General features: G+C 47.7%; 1 protein-coding gene across 1 annotated transcript in view; it reads left to right on the top strand.

The window, feature by feature from the left end:
* Positions 1–23,249, top strand: part of ESPL1 (extra spindle pole bodies like 1, separase) — a 259,280-nt gene that overhangs the window by 144,638 nt on the left and 91,393 nt on the right. Inside the window, exons 19-20 of the mRNA XM_029595078.1 lie at positions 11,885–12,329; positions 20,004–20,159. Of these exons, the coding sequence (XP_029450938.1) occupies positions 11,885–12,329; positions 20,004–20,159 (601 nt within the window). The remainder of the gene's footprint in view (positions 1–11,884; positions 12,330–20,003; positions 20,160–23,249) is intronic.

Below are 23,249 nucleotides of genomic sequence, written 5' to 3' on the forward strand. Positions count from 1 at the left end.
ACATCCCCATCCGCCCGGACCACCACAGTTTCCTTCGTTTCAAAATCCTGGACCAGCATTTTCAGTTCACCGCTCTCCCGTTCGGATTGGCGACGGCGCCGCGCACCTTCACCAAGATCATGATAGTCGTGGCTGCAGCCCTCCAGAAGGAAGGCATCCTGGTTCATCCTTATCTGGACGATTGGCTCATCCGGGCGAAGTCATTCGATCATGGACGCTCAGCGGTGACTCGAGTAGTACGGTTTCTACATTCCCTGGGATGGGTAGTGAACTTCTCCAAGAGCTCCCTCACTCCCTCGCAACGCTTGGATTTCTTGGGGGCGACCTTCGACACCCTACTGGGCAAAGTTTTTCTGCGCCAGGACAAGGCTCAATCCTTGCGGGGTCACACGACTGTTCTCTGCATTACCAGAGCCCACCTCCTGGGACTACCTACAACTCCTGGGAGTGATGGGGTCCACCATCGACCTTGCACCTTGGGCTTTCGCGCACCTCAGGACCTTACAGTGGGGGCTCCTCTCCCGGTGGAAACCAGTATCACAGGACTACCAGATGATTCTCCCGCTCCCGCAAAATGCCAGGGACAGTCTGGGCTGGTGGTTGGATCCGCCGAACCTGGCCCGGGGCATGTCCCTCGATCTGCCAAATTGGGTGGTGGTGACTACCGATGCCAGTCTAGCAGGCTGGGGTGCAGTATGCGATCGAAGCGCCACGCAGGGGACGTGGTCCGCGGTGGAGGCGAAGTGGTCAATCAACCGTCTGGAAACCAGGGCGGTCCGGCTAGCTCTGCGACATTTCCTCCCGCTTCTTCGGAACCGGGAAGTCAGAATTCTATCGGACAACGCTACCACCGTGGCCTCCATCAACCGACAAGGAGGCACGCGCAGCCCGCAGGTAGCGCTCGAGGCGGCGCTACTGATGCAATGGGCGAAGCGTCATCTCGTTCGGCTAGCGGCCTCGCACATCACTGGGGTGGACAACGTCCAGGCGGACTTCCTCAGTCGTCAACTGCTGGACCCAGGAGAGTGGTCTCTCTCCGACAAAGCGATGCAACTTCTCGTCCATCGGTGGGGGGCCCCCCACCTGGATCTGATGGCGTCCGCTCTCAACGCCAAGGCTCCACGCTTCTTCAGTCGCCGGAGAGAGCGCGGTGCGGAGGGAGTGGATGCCCTGGTCCTTCCGTGGCCCCCACATCTTCTGCTCTACGCTTTTCCACCGTGGCCTCTGGTGGGCAGGATGCTCCGCAGAATAGAAAGCCATCAGGGGACCGTGGTCTTTGTCGCTCCGGAATGGCCTAGGCGACCCTGGTTTGCAGACCTACAGCTGGTGATCGATGGGCCAATCAGGCTGGGGCACCTCCCCCAGCTCCTACATCAGGGCCCGGTATTTTTCGAGCAGGCAGAACTCTTCTGTCTTGCGGCCTGGCTTTTGAGAGGCGCAGCCTCCGGCGTCGGGGCTACCCGGAGGCTGTAGTATCCACGCTATTGCGGGCACGAAAAACATCGACGTCGGCGGCCTATGTTCGGGTCTGGAAGGTGTTCGAGCTGTGGTGTACCAGCCAGGCCACGAGACCCGCTAAGGCTTCTGTACCTCAGATCCTTCAATTTCTACAGGCGGGAGTGGAAAAAGGGCTCGCCTATAATTCACTACGGGTTCAGGTGGCCGCCCTTGGTTCGCTGTTGAGCGATGGGGGCTCTCTTCTACAGCACCCTGACATTGCTCGTTTTCTCAAGGGTGTCAAGCATATGCGTCCTCCGTTGCGGGACCCTTGTCCCTCCTGGAATCTTAACCTTGTGCTTCGCTCCCTGTCGGGACCACCGTTCGAGCCGCTGCGCAACGCAACAATAAAGGATCTCACTCTCAAGACTGTTTTTTTTTTCTTGTGGCCATCTGTTCCGCTCGACGCATCTCGGAGCTGCAGGCTCTGTCGTGTAGAGAGCCTTATCTCCGTTTTTCCGACTCTGGAGTTTCGCTTCGCACCGTTTCCTCCTTCCTGCCGAAGGTGGTTTCTGCATTCCATGTGAACCAGACGGTGGAGCTGCAGTCCTTCTCAGAGCCGAAGACTCTCCGTCTCTTGGATGTCAAGCGCACTCTGCACCTCTATCTGGAGGCTACAAATGAGTTCCGGATCTCTGACCATCTCTTCGTACTCTGGTCCGGACCTAAGAAGGGGTCTCAGGCCTCGAAGGCTACCATTGCCAGATGGTTGAAGGCCGGCATTGCTGCTTCCTACATTGGGGCGGGACGGATTCTCCCACCCGGCATCGTAGCGCATTCTACACGTTGTCAGGCGGCTTCCTGGGCGGAGTCTCGCTCGGTATCCTCGCAAGAAATTTGTAGAGTAGCCACCTGGAAATCATTACACACGTTCTCGAGGCACTATCGTCTGCACCTCGCCTCTTCGGTCTCTGGACACTTTGGCGAGCAGGTTCTCCGAGCAGGCCTCGCAGGACCCCACCCGGTTTAGGGAAGCTTGGGTACATCCCACTGTCTGGACTGATCCAGGTACGTACAGGGAAAAGAAAATTATTACTTACCTGCTAATTTTCGTTCCTGTAGTACCATGGATCAGTCCAGACGCCCACCACGTTTTTGGGTTCTTGATCCTGCTCAGCTATGCGTTATTTCCTGTTCACAGTGCTCTGTGTCTTCAGTCGTTTCCTTTTTGCTGTTTTTCACAACTCCCTACAAGTTGGTAGGATGTTTGCAGTTACTTGTTGCGGTTACAATTGTTTTAATTATCTGTTTCCACAAACTTGATCCTTCGGGGGTTTCTACTCGGGCTTTGATTATACTCGATACTGAACTCCTGCAGAGGGGGTAGTAGGATATATGGATACGCCCCCTCAAAGCTTGTGCTGACTCCATCTGCTGGATTGGGGACATAACCCACTGTCTGGACTGATCCATGGTACTACAGGAACAAAAATTAGCAGGTAAGTAATTTTCTTTTTCTCTAATGTACCCAGTACCTGCGGATGCATTGGCTCTGCTGAAGCTTCCTAAGGTGAATGCTTCTGTCTCAACTTTAACAAAGTAGATCACCATTCCGGTGTTAGGGTCGAGAAGTTGAAGATACATATCACAGATGCTTGGAGTCTCTGCATTAGGCATCCACACAGTTGGCTGCAGTAGCTCCTTGGCATGAGCCTGTTTGCTCTGGGTTCAGCAGCTTCAGGTGAAAGGAATGGTGTCCTCTGTCCCTGTCAAGCAGACAGTGTTTGGAGGTGGGGATAGCTCCTCACGTCCACCAGGTGTATGGGATCAGCAGTTTTGGCCAGAAAACAGCTACGGTTGTAGAATTGTTTAGCAGATGTCTGGTCCCAGTTGCAACTGAGCAATCTCCCTTTTAAAGGTAAGCTTTTGTTTGAGGAGGACCTAGAGCATTTGAAGCATTTGGGTGAGTTGAAAGAACATAAATTGCCTGAAGACAAGCTGAAAGGAAGCAAGAGCAGCTTTCCAGCCAGATAAGGGAAGCAAGGAGATAGGGCCTCTTCCTTCTCCCAGTGGTAGAGGGCTTCCAGGATACAGTCCTCTTGTGGATCATGTAGGCCTGGCTGGGGGAAGTAAAAACTCATGAGATGCAGCTAGTCCACTCTCTCTCCCTGAGAGTTCATTAGACAGTTGGCCCTCATTTTACGAAGGGTGGACCAAGTTAACACACCAGTGGATTCTGGCAGTCTTAAAGGATGACTATGCTTTAGAATTGGATCATCTGATCCACAAATCCTACAGGATCTCCTTGTGCCAAATGAGGTGGTTTGTACCATGCTACTGGCAATGACACTGGAAGGCAATAGTCCCCATAGCCCAAAGGGAGCAGGAAAGAGGGAAGTTATTACATCTATTGTGTGGTTCTGAAGGAGGGTACCTATCTGCCCATTCTCGATCTGAGGAAGGTGAATGCAGATCTGAGCTTGCCACATTTTCCGAATGGAGACTTTACGCTCTGTGATTGTGGCAGTCCACAAAGGGGGATTCTTTGCTTCTCTGGATCTTAGAGGCTTATCTACATATTCCCATCGGGGTGGAGCATCAAATTCCTTAGTTTCAGGGTACTGAGAGCATTTTCAGTTTTGCGCGCACCTGTTTTTGGTCTAGTGACTAGCAGCGCCTCTGTTCACCAAGGTGATGTCTGCAGTGCTATCTGGGATGGACCCAAAAAACAACAGGGTAGGCGATCCAGTAGAGCCGTAAGGAAATAAAGTGGTGGATGCCACAAGAAGTCTTTTTCAAATATTTATTAATGGAGACGCTAGAAGTTTTGTGTGAGTGGAGACGGACCGTGCCGGTGTAGAAATAAGATATATACATGCACGTCTGAATCTATTTAGACCATCATCCCACTGATTCTCTGATGCAAAAGCCCCTGAGGCAGCCACCTGTAGTGGAGAAACTCGGCCAGAGTCGGGCACTTGCATATGATTTTAACGTCTCCATTAATAAATATTTGAGAGACTTCTTATGGCATCCACCACTTTGTTATTCCCTGCAGTGCTATCTGGACAATGGGCTCATTCGAACAAAATCTTTTATTAGCTTTTATCTGTAAAACAAATGCCATTGCCCAAAGCGATGTACAACAGATACAATTAGCAAACTTACAATAACAAAATATAAGTTTAAAACTTGACAATACATAAACATATAGACAAAATGCAGCTCATCAATTTCCTATCTCCACCCTCCTTACCTAGACAGGTCAATTCTGCCTGATAAATCAAAATGGCCAAAGGAGCAATACCACTAGCTACTGGCAGACATAAACCAAGTTTTTTATTTCTTCTGAAATTTCATTTACCTCTTCTCTCACTTCCAGAGGTAAATTATTCCACAAACTTGGGATAACATTAGAAAACTATCTGCTATCCAAACAAGAATATTTACATCTTTTCACTGGCGTGGGATGCAAATACTGTCTTCCTACAGAACGCAGATTTCTTTTGGCTACATGCCATTCCAAAGAATCCTTCAGTGAAGAACCAAATCAGTTGAAAACGTTAAATGCCAAAACCAAGCTCTTGAACCTACATCGGTCTACTACAATAGGTAACCAATGCAACTCCAACAAGGGTTTGGCTGAAGTTCTCAAGTTTTCCCAAAACTATTGAGCAGCCATGTTTTCAATGGCTGCTCAATAGTTTTGGGAAAACTTGAGAACTTCAGCCAATAAGTTGTAATCTTCGAATCAATTTTCCCTGTAATCCCAAAAATCAGTTTGTGAAAGAATTGAGGCATACACTACCACCTTAAAGTGCTGTCAAGCCCAAGTATGGTCTCAATTGCCTTAATTTTAATTTAAAGTACGTATTACATGCCAGCTGTGATGTTTTTGCAGAGAAAAATCAGAATCCAAGATCACACCCGAGTCGAAGACCCTATGATAAATTAGTTCAATGACTTTTGCAAAGGTTACAGACCCCGGACTAGGTAGTGAATCTGGCAAAGAGCAACTTGGTTCCAACTCAGTTGCTGGAATGCCTGGGAGCTGCTTTGATACCAGACTAGGTAAAGTGTGTGCTCAATGCAAAGAGGGTACTGAAATTGCAGGCACAGATTTGCTGGTTGCAGCTTTCAATACCCAGTGTCTGGGATTTTTTTTGCATGCCTGGGTTTTATGGCATCTACGCTAGATCTAGTTCCCTGGGAGTTCATGCATATGCGGCTTCTTCAGAGGGTGCTTCTATCCCACTGGAATCCTTAGAGAAGTTCCAGCTTCAGCTACCACTGCAAGGGGAATCAATGTCCAGTCTCTCCTGGTGACTTTCTTGGGCCAGTTGGTTGCTGGCCATGGAACTGAAGATCCTGTTTTGATGGTAGTGACCACCAATGCTAGTCTGAAAGGCTGGGGGGGAGCCATTTGTCAGGGGTAAGCAGCACAGGGTCAGTGGTTGGTGAAGGCGACATGCTCTATTAATCATTTGGAAGCAAGGGCAGTTTGCAAGGTGGCATCTTCCTTCTGCAGTTGCACGACTGGCGAGAGCCCTATTGAACAATGCGACAGTGGTGTCTTATATCAACCATCAAGAGGGGAACAGGATTCTCGTGGTCTCGAACCCCAGGAGTCTTTCTACTGAGCAGAACAACACTTGGTGACCACCTCAAGTCGCCGCAGTGGCAAATATTCAAGTAGACTTTCTCAGCCGGCAGGCACAGGACCTCAGAGAATTGGAACTGGTGGAACACAATGGCTCTCATTTGCAATAGGTGGAGCATTCCTCAGCTAGAATTGATGGCATCAAAGCAGAGCACCAAAAGCACGCCACTTTTTCCATGTCGGGCAGGAGGTCAAAACAGATGGCCTCGACACACTTGTTCTCCCAAGGCCACCCAGGTTTTTGTGTCTTCCCTCTTTAGCTCTTAATAGGAAAGGTGCTAAGGCATCTTGACTCACCCAGTGTGGGTGAATTTCGTGACTGGAATGGCTGCATTGGCCATAGTTTGCGAACTTGGTAAATCTGGCAGTGGACGCCACTCTAAGCCCCAGGCACCTTCCCAAGTTGCTTCATAAAGACCAACTTTCGTGAATCATGTGAGTTGCTTTTGTTCTCATGGTTTGGCTTTAAAGGAATCATTTGATTGAAAAGCTATTTGGAGGAAGTCATTACCACCTTACTGCAGATTAGGAAACCTTCCACATCATTGGCTTATGTCAGGATGTGGAAAGCTTGATATGCTGCCTTGAAGAGGGTATTGTGCCTCTTTGAGCATTGGTGTCACATTGTGTGGTTTTGCAAAAGGGCTTGCATCTAATTATCTAACAGTCCAGGTGGCGGCCTTGGGTTGTTCTAGTGGTAAAATGCATGGGGTATCTCTGGCTTTGCATCCGGATGTGGTCTGTTTTTTATTTGAGGGATGGAGCATTTGCATTCCAGTGAACAAGCTTTCCCCTCAAAGAACCTTAATTTAGACGTGCAAAATCTCTTCCTTTCAAGACGTTGAGAGGCATTGCTGAAGGACTTCCCACTAAAGGTAGCCTTTCTAATGGCAGCTTGTTCGGATAGAATGATTTCAGAGCTTCAAGCATTCTTGTAGGGATCCTGTCCTTCAGATTTTGGAGGATGGGAAGTCTTTGCACACAATGTCTTCCTTTATACCAAAGGTGGTATCTTCTTTTCTCCTCAGACATTGGAACTTCCCTCTCCCGAATTTGGACTCTTCTGTTCCACGTGTGAAGGAACTTCATTTGTTGAAAATGTTGAGTCCTCTCACACTAGTTGATCAGTTTTTCAGAGGTCTGATCAACCAATTCCCAAGGGTATACAGGCACATTTTACTAAGGCAACGCCCGGGACTGAGTGTCAGTTGGTTTTCCCACAGCAATCTGCGGCCCATAACCTTGCATTCTGTACACACAACATTCCCTAGGCTACTCCCGACTAGATGTTTGGGTGCTGGGAGCAGCCTCTTTGGGAGCACATGTGTTGCAAACAAGTCTTACATTCCTGCCCAGTTAGGGAAAATTAGTTTGGCTGTTCTGTTAGAAGTTGAAGCTGCTTATTCCCCATATCCTGAAGGAGCTGGATGTTAAACTGGTCCAGGAGGAGTCTGATAATGAAGGGGTGGACCCAGTCTTGGATGGCATTCAGGATACTCCAAAAGCTTTCCTGCTCCCGAAAATGATTAAGAAACTGGTAATCTGTGAATGGGATTTCCTGGAGGTGGGCCTGAAGGTGGCGAAGTTGTATTCTCTAACAGAAGAATTTCCTCAGCTATTGGAGTTGCCCAAATTGGATGATTTGGTTTCAGCAGTCACAAGAAGACAACTATCCTGGTGGCAGGGTCAGTGGCGTTAAAGGATGTGCAGGACAGTAAGCTGGAAATTCACCTGAAATGGATGTTCGAAGTATCAACTTTGAGGCTGCAATCTGTAGTAGCTTCATGCAAGGGCATATTTTGTGCTGGGTCCAGAAGTCTCAGGAGAAGTCCTCAGCTAATGCTGGTTCTGATAGCCAGGCAGCCCAGATGGAGGCTGAAATTGCTTATGTGAGGGATGCTTTTTGACATGATCCAGACTTGGAATATGGTTGCGGTGGTCTCGGCATGCTGGCTGTTGTGGTTGCGAAATTGGTCAGCTGATATGTTGTCCAAATCTCAGCTCTGTAATCTTCCCTGGACCTGGAACAACTAAGGTGCTGAGAGTCTAAGAGTCATAAGCTGCAGAGGACAGGAAGACCACTCAGACTTTTCTGCCTCATTCCCACTTTCGGGAAGGATGACGTTCTCGTTTCCTGAAGGGTTCTGTGCTAGTTGTGGGGCCGAAACAGGGATCTGGATGGCAGCAGTCCTTTTGAGGTGCCCAGAGAACTCTGGCTAGGGGGCCAGTGGCAGTAAGAATTCTCGATGAATCTCTCAATGTGGTGGCTGGGGGCAGTCGATTGCTGTCTTGAGGAGTGGACCAGAATTGCATCGGATCAATGGGTTGTAGAGGTAATAAGTGACAGCTACACATATGGAAACTTTGTGGTCAGTTAATAGTCGGTTCGTCAAGGAGAATTGCTGGTATCTGTTCTTGATGGAAGCCTATCTCCATTCCCATCAGAGTGGAGCATCAAAGGTTCCTGAGTTTTGTGGTCCTGGGGCAACACTTCCAGTTGTGTGCCCTCCCATTCAGTATGGTGACAGCACTGTGCACATTCACAAAGGTGGTTGCAGCAGCTCTCCACAGAAAGGGGATCCTGGTTCATCCTTATTTGGACTGGCTGATTCAAGGAAAATTGGAATAATGTTGACAGTCTGTTCTGAGTGTGCTGGAACTGTTGCAGTCTGTGGGCTGGGTGGTCACCTGTGCCCTATCCAGATGCTGGAATATCTGGGGGCATTGGCAAAGCTTTTCTCACTTCCAAGAAGATTCATAAGTTGCAAGCTCAGGTGGGATGGTTACTGCCAATGTCAGTCCCCAGGGCTTGGGATTATCTTCAATTGCTGGGGTCAATGGTGTCTACATTGGATTTGGTGCTGTGGGTCTTTGCCCACGTGATCTCTGCAGAGGGTGCTGCTGTTATGGTGGAATCAGTCTTGTGAGGAATTTAAACAGTTGCTGCTGGGGGCCACCAACTTGGAAAAGGGGGTTGGATGTGGAGATTCCGAACTTGGTGGTGGCTTCAAGGGTTGGGAAGCAGTCTGCTGGGGACAGTCAGTGCACAGTCTGTGGTCACCAGCAGAAGCAGCATGGTCTATCAATCATTTGGAAACAAGGGTGGTGCGCAGTGTGTTGGCGTTCCTTCCACTAGAAAGCAAAGAGGTAGGCGATCTATGATAGCTGTCAGGAAAACAAAAACAAAATAGATGCCTCAGTCGTATTTCGATTGTTTATTCAAAGAAAGATGTGTTCAGAAGATGCCCGAGTTTCGCAGCTTGTTAGCCGCTGCCTCAGGGGCTTGAACACTTCAGATTCCAAATCGACACTCTGCAAATTAGTTTCATCAAACATTCAGCAATTTTATGAACGTCATTGGTAGCATACCGCACTCAATCTGACATTGAATCACTGCAGAGTGTTGATTTGGAATCTGAAGTGTTCAAGCCCCTGAGGCAGCGGCTAACAAGCTGCGAAACTCTGCCTGAGTCGGGCATCTTCTGAACACATCTTTCTTTGAATAAACAATCGAAATACGACTGAGGCATCTATTTTGTTTTTATGTTCCTTCCACTAGTCCAGGGTCAAATGGTCAGGGGTTTCAGACAATGCCCCTACAATGGCATATATCAATCGGCAGGGGGGAGCGAAGTCGCTCAGTGGCTCAGGAAGCTCAAGAACTTTTTGTCTGGGTGGAACTACATTTGAAGGTGATAACTGCTTATGTGTTGGGAGTGGTCAATGTGCAGGTGGACTATCTCAGCCAGCAGCAGCTGGACCCAGGAGAATGGGAGATGTTGAAGCCTTCGGTCTTATCTGCTCGCATTGGGGCAATACAAGCCTGGATCTGGTGTCCTGGAGCAATGCAAAAGTAGCAAAATTCTTCAGTCTCAGGTGAGAGGTCTGAGCCTACACATGAGGATTCTTCTGTATGTGTTCCCCCTGTGGCCTGTAAGAGGCTAGGTGTTAAGTATCGAGAGGCATCCAGGCTAAGTGGTTCTGGTCACTCCAGAATGGCTGTGACACCCTTGGTTCGTGGATCTTGTACAGCTTGCAGTGGATGGGCACCTGAGATTGGCTCATTTGCAGGGACTGTTAAGATGAGGTCCTATTTTCTCAGATCAGGCAGATTGCTTTTGTCTCGCAGCTTGGCTTTTGAGAGGGAGACATCTGATTTGAAGGGGTTACTTGGAACCAGTGACTTCCACTTTGCTTCAGGCTAGGAGACTGGCCATGTCTGTATGTTTGGGTATGGAATGTTCAGCAGGTGTGTAGAGGAAGGGCTTGATCATTGCAAGTGGATATGCCACAGGTGTTGGCCTTCTTGCAACATGGCCTTTCCAGGGCTTGGTTTACAATTCCCTGCAGGTTCAGATGGCAGCCTTAGAGTGTCTCAGATAAGCTCTGAGGGACATTTGGCTTCACATCTAGATGTAGTGAGGCTTCTGAAGGAGGTCAAACATCTGCATCCACTGGTGTATAGCTTGTGTCCAACGTGGAGATTGAACTTAATCTTGCAGGTGCTTTGTGGGCCTTCATTTGAGCTGTTGAGGAAGGCATTATTGAAGGACCTCACTTTGAAAAGTTTTCTGATGACTATTCAATTTGAAGAAATTCAGAGCTGAAGCCTTTGTCCTGTAGGGAGCCCTATCTGAGAATCTTGGAGGAGGGAGTGTCACTGCATACTGTTTCCCCATTCCTACCTAAGGTGAGTTCCTCTTCATCTGAATCAGCTTCCTGCTTTCTTGAATTGCACAGCTGAGTCATTGGGGTCCAAGGAGCTCCATTTCTTGGATGGCTGTCAAGTGCTGTTGAATTATTTTAAGGTCACCAACCGTTTTCAGCAAGTGGGCCATTTGTGGTGTTTGGAGGTGAAAAAAGGGTTGCAAGGCCTCAAAGGGCACACTAGTGTGGTGGCTGAAAGAAGTGATTGTCTTGGCCTTCATTTGTAAAGGGAGAAATTCTCCGGAAAGGTTGTGTGCACACTGTACTAGGGCACAGACAGCCTCTGGGCTGAGTGTCAGTTGGTTTCACAGCAGGAAATTTGTAGAGCGGCGACATGGTCATCCTTACACCCTTTCTCGTCATTACTGATTGGATGTTCAAGCTCCAGGTGCAGTGTCCTGTGACAAAAGTATGTTGCGAGGTGGTATTTCGCAGACCTGCCCAGAATAGGGCTGCTTAGTACATCTCACATGTCTGGACTGATTTGGGATGTGAAAAGGAAAATTGGTTCTTACCTGCTAATTTTCAAAGAAATTAAATCAAGATCTTTACCCAAGATTTAATTTCTTTGAAAGGTATACAGTCACTGGGGTCAGCCATTTCCTGTTTAATGCCCTGCTGTTTTCTTTGACTGGGTATGGACAGGAACTACTCTCCTCTCTTAATCACACTGAAATCTAATGTCTTTCCCCAAGTGGAGGAAACATAAGAAATGCAGCATGAGTTTTTAGGCCAGATGGAAGAGAAGGAAATGAAACAAGATTTCATTTATTAACTTTATATATATCCTGCCTGTAAAACCTGTTTAAGTGGTTGACCAGTTTTCTCATTCAACTCAAGTAGCCTTAAGTTTAGGAAATCGAGCTATTCATACCAGCTTGCACTGCCGAGGTAATTATGGATAAATGAGCGTATGCTGAACTGTTTGTTGCAGGATGACTGTTGCTACTTGTGATGTGTAATACCAAATTATAGATAATATCCAGTTGATACTGTCCCATTAAGATTCTTACTAAACATTATCACCCCAGTTCTGCTGCATATCTGTTTGTTCTTATTGTTTTGGTCTGTTAATCTTAGGCTGTGTTCAGCGATGATGACCTAGAAGTTCCTGGTGCAGAACACAATGCTGGGGGAGAAGGATCTGCTGCAGGGGGAGATGTGCTGTCCCCCAACAGTTGTCATGGTCAAGCTACGCACAGCCAGGCTCGGGCAGGTCGCAGAAAAGCTCAGAAGATTGGAGGTGGTGCTAGAACAGACAGTGTGGAGACTGCAGAGAATCCCCCAAATAGCAGCGTGTCGGACAGCTTAAACCCTTCTAGGAAGCGCCATCTCAGCTCCAAGAAAGGGTCTGGTAGCGTTCTGAAACAAAAGACAGAGAAGACCTCAAAACAAACTCCCGGGAGGGTAAGAGTGCTGCAGGAAGATGTGGAGCTCCCAAGAACCATCGAGGAGGAGGAAGAGGACCTGGAGATGAGCTTGGAGATCTTAAGAGGCTCAGATGATGAAGAAACACTAGTGGCAGGTAGAGTAACTTGAAAGAAAAGGCACTTGGGGGATGTTTGGTAATCAAGGCTTTGTAAAGCAGCACGACCTTGCAGAAACATTAAATTCCTGTCAAGTAGAGTAATAACACATAACTATTCTCATATGTGCACGTGTATTTTCAGTTATCTGCTGCTGTGAAAGAGGCATATTTCTTGCGTGCAAATTTAATTGATAAAACTCAGATAATTGTTTCTCAATTGCTGGGATCAGTGGGATTGCTGCTGGATGCTGCAGTTCCTATTCCCTCAGGGTGGCTATCGAGTTTGTCAACAGAGGAAATAGACAGTTTTTCTCAAACCTGCAGAGCACTTTTTGTTCATCTGCTAATGCTTTACTGCTTTATTGAAGTTTTGAGAGATGAAACTGTTATATCATATTCGTTGGAAGGCCGGGTCCCAGTTTCTTTGAAGTTGGCTACTGGGCAGTCTTGTTTAAAGAAACTGGGTTTGGATTGTTCAGTTGTGGGTAACCATTGCTCTACAATCTGCCTTGCTAAAATCCTAGAAAAGGCTGTCTTGATACAGCTGTCTCAGTATTTGACTGATTCTCAATTTGATTTTAGGTCAAATTGTAACACATTATCCTTAACTGATCAAATTGGGGTTTGATATAAGAACTGGTTCTCTTTTGGTTATGATTGACTTGGTTTCTGCATTTGATATCTTATTGGTGTCACGTTTGAAGCAGTTTGGTATCTGTCAGTGTTTTGCAGTGGTTTGAATCTTTCCTATCTGGTCATTTGAAAACAATAGTATTACATTCTCAGAGTTCAAGGAACTTTTTTCAGTTGGAGTTCCACAAGGTTCTGCCTTGGTGGCAGCCCTATTTAACATTTTTTATTCTTCCCTTTCTAAATTATTGAAGTGGCTAGGGGTTACTGGGCTTGTGCTGACTTCCAATTTTTGGTACCAGTTTCTTCCTCTGAAGTCATTGCGGAATGCAGACTGTTTTAGTTAAATTTAATGTCAGTCGATTTTCACAGAACCACACTGAGGTCCTTCAGCTAGAATAGATCTTCTTTTGCACAAGCTCCAGGAACTTTCCTTTTTGAAGAATCTCCAATGCAAATAAATCACACACAATCTGGGGAAATCTTGGCTTTGTCATTCCTGTGGTTCTAGAGGAATTGGGCATAGACACCTCTCAGGCGGACTCCCAGATGGGAGCTATTGATCCAGTTATGGTGGGTCTCCGTGGTCCGGCGCAGTCCTTCCCTTTTCATATTTCAGTCACTGACCTGTTTCGGGAGTGGGATACTCTTGATTTAGGTTTGAAGGTCAGTAGAGCAATGGATAAGCTGTACCCTTACTCTTAGGAGACCACTTTCTTGTTTCCCCGTGCTTGTACGAAGAGAAGCATTGGGCGGTGCAGGACACATTGCAGCGCCTTCTCAAGCTCTGAGCCATTGTACCAGTCCCTAAGGTGGAAAGGCCGCTATTCCATTTACTTCATGGTGCCCAAGAAAGAGGGCACGTTCCGGCCTATACTAGATTTAGAGTAAACAAGTGTCTTAGAGGTCCTCTGTTTCGAATGGAGACCCTGCGGTTTGTAATTGCTTTGCACAAGGGAAAATTCCTAGCGTCGTTGGATCTGACTGAAGTGTACTTGCACATCGGAATCCAGGCCGACCAGAAATTCCTGAGGTTTTCCATCCTGGGGGATCATTTTCAGTTTTCCACTCTGCCTTTCAGGCTTGCCACGGCACCCAGGACCTTTACCAAGGTAATGGTTATGGCAGCGGAACTCCGGAAGGAGGGATTCTTGGTTCATTCATATCTGGACAACTGGCTGATTTGAGTGAAGTCTGAATCTGGCGGACTCTTCACCTCTTAAGGTCGCTTGGTTGGCTAGTCAGTCTGGCCAAGGGCCACTTGGTTCCTTCCCAGTTCTTGGAGTTCCTGGGAGCCCTGTTTGAGACACACCTGGGCAAATTCGTGCCTTGTTGACCAAGAGACTCTCCAGGGTCTGGGACTTCTTGCAGGTCCTCTGCTCAATGGCTTCCACCTTGGAGCTAGTCCCATGGGCCTTTGCTCATTGAGACATCTTCAGTCATCATTGCTTTCCTGTTGGAATCCAGTGTCTGAGCAATTTCATCTTCCACTTCCTCTACACATTCCAGCCTTGATTGGTGGCTCCTTTCTGACAATTTACACCAGGGTGTAGACTTGGAACTTCCCTCTTTGGACGGTGGTCACCACGGACGCCAGTCTCTCTGGCTGGGGAGCGATTTGTCAGGGGAAAGCGGTACAAGGCCAATAGTCAGTGAGGGAATCCTGGTGGTCAATCAATTGTTTGGAGACCAGTGCAGTTAGTGCTACAGGCTCTCCTTCCAGTGCTGCAGAGAACATCGGTCAGGGTTCTGTCAGTCAATGCGACGGCAGTGGCTTATATCAATCGCCAATGAGGAACAGTCAGGTGCTGTCTATCAAGGCTTGGCAGTTGATCAGCTGGGCGGAGCTGCACCTAGTTAGAATTGCAGCCTCCCACATCGCCGGAGTCGACAACGTTCAAGCAGATTTCCTCAGTCAGCACCAGCTCTATTCCGGGGAGTGGGAGCTCTTCGAAGCCTTCCATCTCATGTGACAAAGTAGTCTAGGCCAAATGTGAACTTGTTGGCGATGTTTCAAAATGCCAAGGCCCCTTGCTGCTTCAGTCTGTGCCAGGAGTGGAGGGGGTGGATGCCTTATTCTTGCCTGGCCAAGGAGCGTCCTACTGTATATGTTTCCTCCTTGGCCTTTGGTCTGAATGGTGCTGTGGCACTTAGAATCTCATCCGACACAGGTGATCCTGGTGACACCGGAGTGGCCAAGATGTCCGTGGTTTGCGGATCTAGTCAACCTAGCGGTTCCAGTCAGTCTTCGGGCGCATTCTGCCTGTTCACTGGAGGCTTCGTGGGCTGAGTCAGCAAGTTTCACTGCAAGAGATTTGTAGAGCGGCTACTTGGAAGTCTTTGCACACCTTTGCCCAGCATTATCGGTTGGATGTCCAGGCCCCAGGCTCCGGGGGGGTTTGGAGAAGGTGTGCTTCGAGCGGGACTCTAAAGGTCCCACCCCACATACAGCTCTGGTACATCCCATGAATCTGGACTGATCCAGGAACATACAGGGAAAGGAATTGGTTCTTGCCTGCTAATTTTCATTCCTGTAGTACCATGGATCAGTCCAGGGTCCCACCCATTTCAGCGTTGGGATAACGAAGAAGTCTGCTCGTTCAATACCTTTGTTTTTCTCTGCAGATTAATTCTCAGTTATAACGGGTTCTGTTCTAACTTGCGGTTCATGGTTGAGCAGGATGTTTTTGGCATTGCAAGGTTTCTCCTACCCCTGTCCTTGAAGGGGTCAAATGGTTCATGTAAACTTTAATTGTTCTGCTTTTATAATGTAATACTGACAGACTGTAGGTGGCACCTCAGGATATAGGGCAGTCGGTCAAAAACTTCTGTCTCCATTTGCCTGACCCACCTTTTTAACCAGCTAACTAGATAGGGCTTATCCGGCTATTTGAATATCGGCTCCATTATAAGTTCAGAATGCTTTGGCAGAAAAAAACTTTGTCTGAAATGGTTTTAAGAACCATAATTCATGTATTTTTATGCAAGACTATTGTAATGGATTATTTACAGGATTCACAACTGACTGTGCATTACAGTGTAGAATTCCACAGCTTGCCTAACTTTCAGCTCGATCCAGTATCGTCCGCTCGAGGATTGCCCGTCTGTAACGTGCTCGTAGCGCACAATTCGGGCGCGCAAGGCAGTTCGGCGATACAGTGTCCAGTTTCACGCGTCCGTATCGCTTCTGAAAACAGACGCATAACCCTTTCCGCACCCGGCATGTAAATGAACGAAAAAGCTGTATAATGAAGGAATTAGCTATTCCCCTGCGATACTGTAACGGGCGCTGATATTATCTCCTCCGTAACCCGCTGTTCTGCCGCGGCCTTAACCTGCTAGTTTACCGCCTCCCCCTAGTAGGAGTTAGTGTAGTGTAGTGTAGGGTAAAAACATTGCTTACCCGCCCTGGTCCCGTCCGGTCTCCTGCAGCCCCGTCCGGACCGGACGGGGCTGCAGGAGACCGGACGGGACCAGGGCAAAAAAAAAACAAACGAAAAAGTAGCAAGGCTCGGGCCTGCTATGGTAAGTGTAAAAAGTGTAAAAAACAAAAAACCTGTGTGTTATATAAAAAAAATAAAACAATTTTAAATACCTGTCGGAGGACCGTGGGTCCAGGCGGCCGGTGGGCGGCGGGCAGCCATCAGCGGCATCCGGTAGTCCCTTCTCCCTTCCAAAATCGCCAAAATCGCACGGGCGGGTCGGCAGCGGGGGGGGCGGCAGCAGGATCCGGGAGCGGCGGGTAGGCAGCAGCGGGGTCCGGGGGCTCCGGGGCAGCGGGGGGGCGGCAGCAGGATCCGGGAGCGGCGGGGTCCGGGGGTGGCAGCGAGATCCGGGGAGCCAGCAGCGGCAGCATGTTCGATCGCGCAGGCAGGTAGGTGGCAAAGTAAAGATGGCCGCCTGCACGGGAAAATCGTGCAATTGGCCGCTGAAGACGTGACGTCACGACGTTTGGCGTCACGGGGTGTGACGTCACGTCTTCAGCGGCCAATTGCACGATTTTCCCGTGCTGGCGGCCATCTTTACTTTGCCACCTACCTGCCTGCGCGATCGAACATGCTGCCGCTGCTGGCTCCCTGGATCTCGCTGCCACCCCCGGACCCCGCTGCTGCCTACCCGCCGCTCCCGGATCCTGCTGCCGCCTCCCTGCTGCTGCCCCCCCCCCCCCGCTGCCCCTGCCCCCCCCGGACCCCGCTGCTGCCTACCCGCCGCTCCCGGATCCTGCTGCCGCCCCCCCCCCCCCCCGCTGCCGACCCGCCCGTGCGATTTTGGCGATTTTGGAAGGGAGAAGGGACTACCGGATGCCGCTGATGGCTGCCCGCCGCCCACCGGCCGCCTGGACCCACGGCCCTCCGACAGGTATTTAAAATTGTTTTATTTTTTTATATAACACACAGGTTTTTTGTTTTTTACACTTTTTAAACTTTTTACACTTCCTGGTGCCTGTCATTTCAAATGTCATTTGAAATGACAGGTACCAGCGCACCCAGGTTACTGTATAGGCGCTGTTACAGCGCCTATACAGTAAAATGGGTTGCGCGGGCATAACCCTTCCCTAACGCTTCACAGCCGCGGCATGCATTTGCATGCGATTAGAGGAGAGTATCGGGGAGTTAGTGAAGAGAACTGTGCGTGCGGGGAGGAAGGGTGCGCCTGACACTACCTCACTGTTTTTACCGCGGCCTTACTGGATCGAGCCGTTTGTAGGAACATCTCCTGCCTGTACTGCAGGATCTGCATTGACTATCAAATAAGGAATATGTTGCTAGTGGTCTTTAAAGCTTTGCAGGGTTTAGCACCAAAATGTTTCTTCTGTTTTGAATTTGTCATCCAGACCTCTATCTTAATTCCAACTCTTACTTGATATCCTGTCACTTAGACAATTTAAATTGAATGGAACTAGGTCCTGTTTGTTTTGTTATAGGCCTTGTGTGGTGGAATGCCCTTCCTTTTGAGCTGAAACATGTTACTGGAAGCTCATTTATGCTGTCTTGCATATGAGGGTCTAGGCAGCCAGTTTAGTTTTTGTTAGATATATTTAAATGTTTGTTTGTTTTAAATAGAATTGTCATTTAATTGTAGATGGATGTTTATGTAATTTTAACTGTTCATTGCTTAGAAGTTTGATATAGTGGTTTTAGAAACTTTTATAAATCTCAGGTATTTTACCGGAAATACTTTAATAAATTATTGCTATGCTTTTATAGCATTGGTCTTCTAATTTATGCTGTAGCAAGGTTCTAGAATTAACTTTAGAACCTTTTTACAGCAGTCTTACTTGCAAAAAATGCATAAAGTTAAGACCAATGAGAGAAAAAGCACAGTGAAAATTTGCTAAAGCATTTCTGGTAAAACACACGAGCTAAACTATTCATTGGGAACCAGGATTATATTACACTTGACTCAGTGTACAGTAGATAAATGTTATGCCAGTTTGTGAAAAAAAAAGGAGCATTACTCATTGTTTCTAAAACCAATAAGTGTGGGAAAACCTGAGCTTTCTGGAGGCAAGAAATCTGCCTTTTGTATGATGGCCTTTCACAACAGCAGATAGTTGAATGCTTCGTTTGATTACAGATCTCATTTTGCACCTTGTTGGTTTACTTACTGTAATAATCCACCAGCATGAATTTTCCCCATGGTGGTCTTGTTTTAAATAGGGGAGAGGTGGTTTACATTGAGCTAATTAGGTCCTGTGATTGGCTGGCTGCTCCTTCCCTTTCACAATGTCATGTTTCTGGCTGCCCTTCAGGGCCACATGATTATACTGTCAAGGGTTGTGTTCACTGCCTCTAGAGCAGTGGTTTCCAACCCTGTCCTGGGGACCCCCCAGCCAGTCAGGTTTTCAGGATATCCACAATGAATATGCATGAGACACAATTTGCATGCTCTGCCTCCATAACAAGCAAAATTTCTCTCCGTTCATATTCATTGTGGATATCCTGAAAACCCGACTAGCTGGGGGTCCCTCAGGACAGGGTTGGGAACCACTGCTCTAGAATCTGCATTTATCCTCTAAGCAGGAAACCTAAACTTGGTCTTTAGTGTTACGTATGAAGACTTAGGGGCCGATGCAATAAATATGCACAGAAAGCGGGTACTGAACAGTCAGCGCCTGCTTTAACACTCTCCCAGGTGCCCCCCCCCCCCCTTGGGGGTGCCATGCAATATTTAACTTAGGGGGTCACATTAGCAAGGAGGCGCTAGGGTCACTTACACACCCCTAGCGCCTCCTTGCTTACGAGAACCCGATTGGTGTCTGCCGTCTACTGGTTAGGAAAACGGTTTATCAGCATCAGTTTTCCTAAACTCTGCACAGCCAAGGGGGTTCAGGAAACTGATGCTTGTCAGTTGAGTGTCTGTTTCTTCCCCTGACTGCCGGTGTGGTTTTTTTAACTTTAGTTTTACTTTATTTTGTTTTGTTTTTCCTCCTACTTAATATCGCAATATTTAAGTAGGAGGCAGTACAGAAAAGCAGCTTTTTTTTTCTGTACTATTGTTAAGAGTGCTCAGCTATTAACACCTGCTCTGGGCTAAATGTGCATCCTAAATGCACATTTTTTTTTTTTTGCATCGGGAGTGAATACCTAATAGCCTCATTCACATGCCATTTGCATGTGATGAGCGCTCTTAGATTCTGTGTTGAACACACGTTGTAAGCTAATGCCCTTATTGTATAAGGGGATTATTAGCGCCTATACAACCCGAGTCCAACTGTGTTGCATCGGCCCCTTAGTGAGCTTTGCTGTTTGGTTAAAACCAAGCTATAGACTACCACCATGACCCTTGTCTAGCCCCTCTTTATATCCTGAAGTAAGTCACTTATCCTCCTGTCAAATAGGATTATAAAATGTTTAGCACACATTAACCTTGAGAATTTATACAGCCCTGTATATGGTAGTACTATTTAATTCTCTTGGGACCCTTCCTGAAACATCCCTGTTGGATGTTACTTCTGACTCTTAGGATCACTGGGTCCTTAGCATGTGGCCAGGATTCTGCTTTTTCTGCATGACTATGCATGCTGCTTTTCATTTGCAGGTGGCAGGATGAGGGCAGGAGTGGATGGGGAATGTGACGTTCTGAGACGTGACCTCAACTTAGAGCTGGGAAGCTGGGCCTTAGAACTAGAGAAGAAAGGGAGTGACTCAACTACGTTCAACATGCAACCTCTTGCCTCTGCCCTAGAGTCAGTCAGTAAGTGACCCTTGGCATTATTGGATATTTAGAGTTCCCAGGTGGCTATCTTTGACATGACTTCTTCCTGATGGCTTTAGTTCTGCTTTAAGAGTTTTGTTTTATGTACAGGCTTCTCCTTAACATGTATCACTAACCTGTTGCGTTTACAATAGTTTATCCCATTAGCAAAATGTGTGTAAATGAAAGAAGCAACAGCTTTGACCTAGGAATGGAAAGCTGCTACTGATCAGTGCTGCAAGTGACCCATGCTCTGCATATTATGCATGGATTTGCTAATGCTTTTGAACTTTGATCCTAATGAAAATGATTTCACCCTTATCAGATTAGTCTTTCATAAAATGTTCCACCTTTTAGCTCCCCCAACCCCTTTCAAATTTTGACCAGAAGGGTGAATTTTTGTGGAAGTTTGCATGTGCCCAGAAAAACTGACAATCACTGCTATAATGCTTTTATCCTTGGTTTGAAAAGTGCTAATAAGCTTTAAGGGAGCTGTCTGCTTTTTCAGATATGTTAATATACCTTGGTGGTGGAGCCTTTTTCTTTAGACTGCATAGAAATTTACTTTCCAAACTAAGAACCTAATCAGTTTGTCTATGGTGGTAGTGTTATGTCAGCTCTCTTTAGTGCTTCGTTAATCCTGAATTTTTCTGCTAGATGTTACTACTGAACAACGTCTGGAGCTTCTCCAAGCACAAGAGGCTGTGAGCACTGCCTCAGCAACATTGTGCTCCACAGACCAGTTGGCAGTCTTGGCCCAGGAATCAAAACCCAGGTCTTCTGCACAGCACTACCAGAGTCACCAGGCTAGCCCAGAGCATCAGTTTTCCTTCAGACTTAATTTGTGTTCAATCTATGCATGAGATCTACAAAGGAAAATTGGTTCTTACCTGTTAATTTTCATTCCTGTAGTACAATGGATCAGTCCAGACTGGGTTATGCCTCCCTTTCAGCAGATGGAGTCAGAGAAAAAGCTGAAAGGCACCTCCCATATAACTTGGTGTGCCACCTGCGATCCTTCAGTATAATCACTATCAAAGCAGAATGAAGCAATTTAACAGCTAATGACTAGAACTGAACTTATATGAACAAACTGTGAACGATATAGAGTACTGATATAGACCTTCTGTATCTTGGTGTGTGCTTTTTTTTTAATTTGTAGTCCTTGAAAAGCACTGTGGAGAAAGATAAGGAAAACGAGCGGACGCAGTAGAACACAGTACCCCTGGGCGGGCGTCTGGACTGATCCATGATACTACAGGAATGAAAATTAGCAGGCAAGAACCAATTTTCCTTTCCCTGTACATACCAGGATCAGTCCAGACTGCTGGGATGTACCCGAGCTGCCTTAAATGGGGTGGGAACCGGAAAGTCCCACTCAAAGCACACTGCTGCCAAAAGAATCGACGTCTGGAGCCCGAACGTCCAAATGGTAATGTTTAGCAAAGGTGTGCTCTGCAAACTTCTTGCGGCGAAACACACTGGCTCTCTGCCTAAGATGCCACTTGAGATCTGATCGAATGTGCCTTAAGATCTTCCGGCACCTGCCGCCCGTGACAAATGTATGCCAAAGCTATAGCTTCCTTTTACCATTGGGCAATAGCCTTGGATGCCTTATGGCCCTTCTTAGGGCCGCTCCATAACACAAAAAGATGGTCTGAGAAACGGAAGGGATTAGTCACTTCAAAGTATCAAAGAAGCACCCGGCGGACATCCAATTTTCTCAACTCATGAGCCTGAGGAGAATTGAAATCTAAATCCGAAAAAGCCGGTAACTCTACGGACTGATTCACGTGAAAGGCCGATACTACCTTCGGCAAGAAAGAAGGCCAAGTCTGTAGCATAACCCCAGAATCTGATATGCGCAAGAACGGTTCTCTGCAGGAAAACGCTTGAATTTCAGATATCCTTCTAGCAGAACAGGTAGCCATGAGGAACGCAGTTTTGAATTGTCAAATCCTTCAACGTAGCCCGCTTGAGGTACAAAAAGACTGCACAACCCCCGCAGGACAAGGTGTAAACTCCACGAAGGACGCACTGGTGGGCATAAATGCTTGGCCCCCTTCAAAAAAAAAAAAACCACCCCACATCAGGATGCCCTGCAAGGGAAACAGTCAACTTTACCTCTTAAACAGCCCAACGCCGCTACTTGTACGCGAAGTGAGCTGTACACCAATCCTTTCTTCAAGCCATTCTGCAAGAAAGCTAGAATGTGTTCAATAGTGGCTTTGAGTGGGGAAACCTTCAACCCACCGCAACAGGTATCGAAAACCTTCCAAATAAGCACATAAGTGAGTGAAGTAGAGGTCTTTCGCGCCCGTAGCAGAGTAGAGAACTGCATCTGGATAACCTTTCTCAACTGCCTCTTCTCATAAGCCGAGCTGCCTAATCGAAAAATACTGGACCCTGACAAAGTATGTTCAGAAGGTGACAGACGCAAGGGGCTGTCCACCGCCAAGTTGATCAGGTCTACGAACCATGGCCTCCGTGGCCACTCTGGGGCTACGAGGATAACCGACCCTTGGTGGGACTCTATTCGCCTCAACTTTTCCCACTAATGGCCAAGGTGGGAACACATAGAGAAGCACGTCGCAGGACCAGGGCATCCACTCTTTCTGCCCCGTGTTCCCTCCTGCGACTGAAGAAACGAGCAACCTTTGCGTTCAGCCGAGTTGCCATCAGATCTAGTCAGGGCACTCCCCACAGAGTCAGGAACCGCATCGCCTCCCCGGACAGCTCCCATTCTCAGGGGTCTAGTTGTTGACTGAGAAAATCCGCCTGTACGTTGTCTACTCCGGCTATGTGAGACGTCTCAAACCGGGCCAGATGACGTTCCACCCAGACCATGAGCTTGTCCACTTCTGCGGCCACCGGCCAACTTTTTGTGCCCCCTTGATTGATGTACGCCACAGTTTTTGCATTGTCGGATAGAACCCTTACTGACTGCTGAACGAGAGGAAGAAAACTGAGCAGAGCTAGACGAACCGCCCTAGTCTCCAAATGATTTATGGACCACTTGGACTCCTGGGTTGTCCACTGACCCTGTGCCGATCACGACTGACACACTGCTTCCCAACCTGAAAGACTGGC

The sequence above is a fragment of the Rhinatrema bivittatum genome, chromosome 3 (assembly GCF_901001135.1).
Source record: "Rhinatrema bivittatum chromosome 3, aRhiBiv1.1, whole genome shotgun sequence".
NCBI lineage: Eukaryota > Metazoa > Chordata > Amphibia > Gymnophiona > Rhinatrematidae > Rhinatrema > Rhinatrema bivittatum.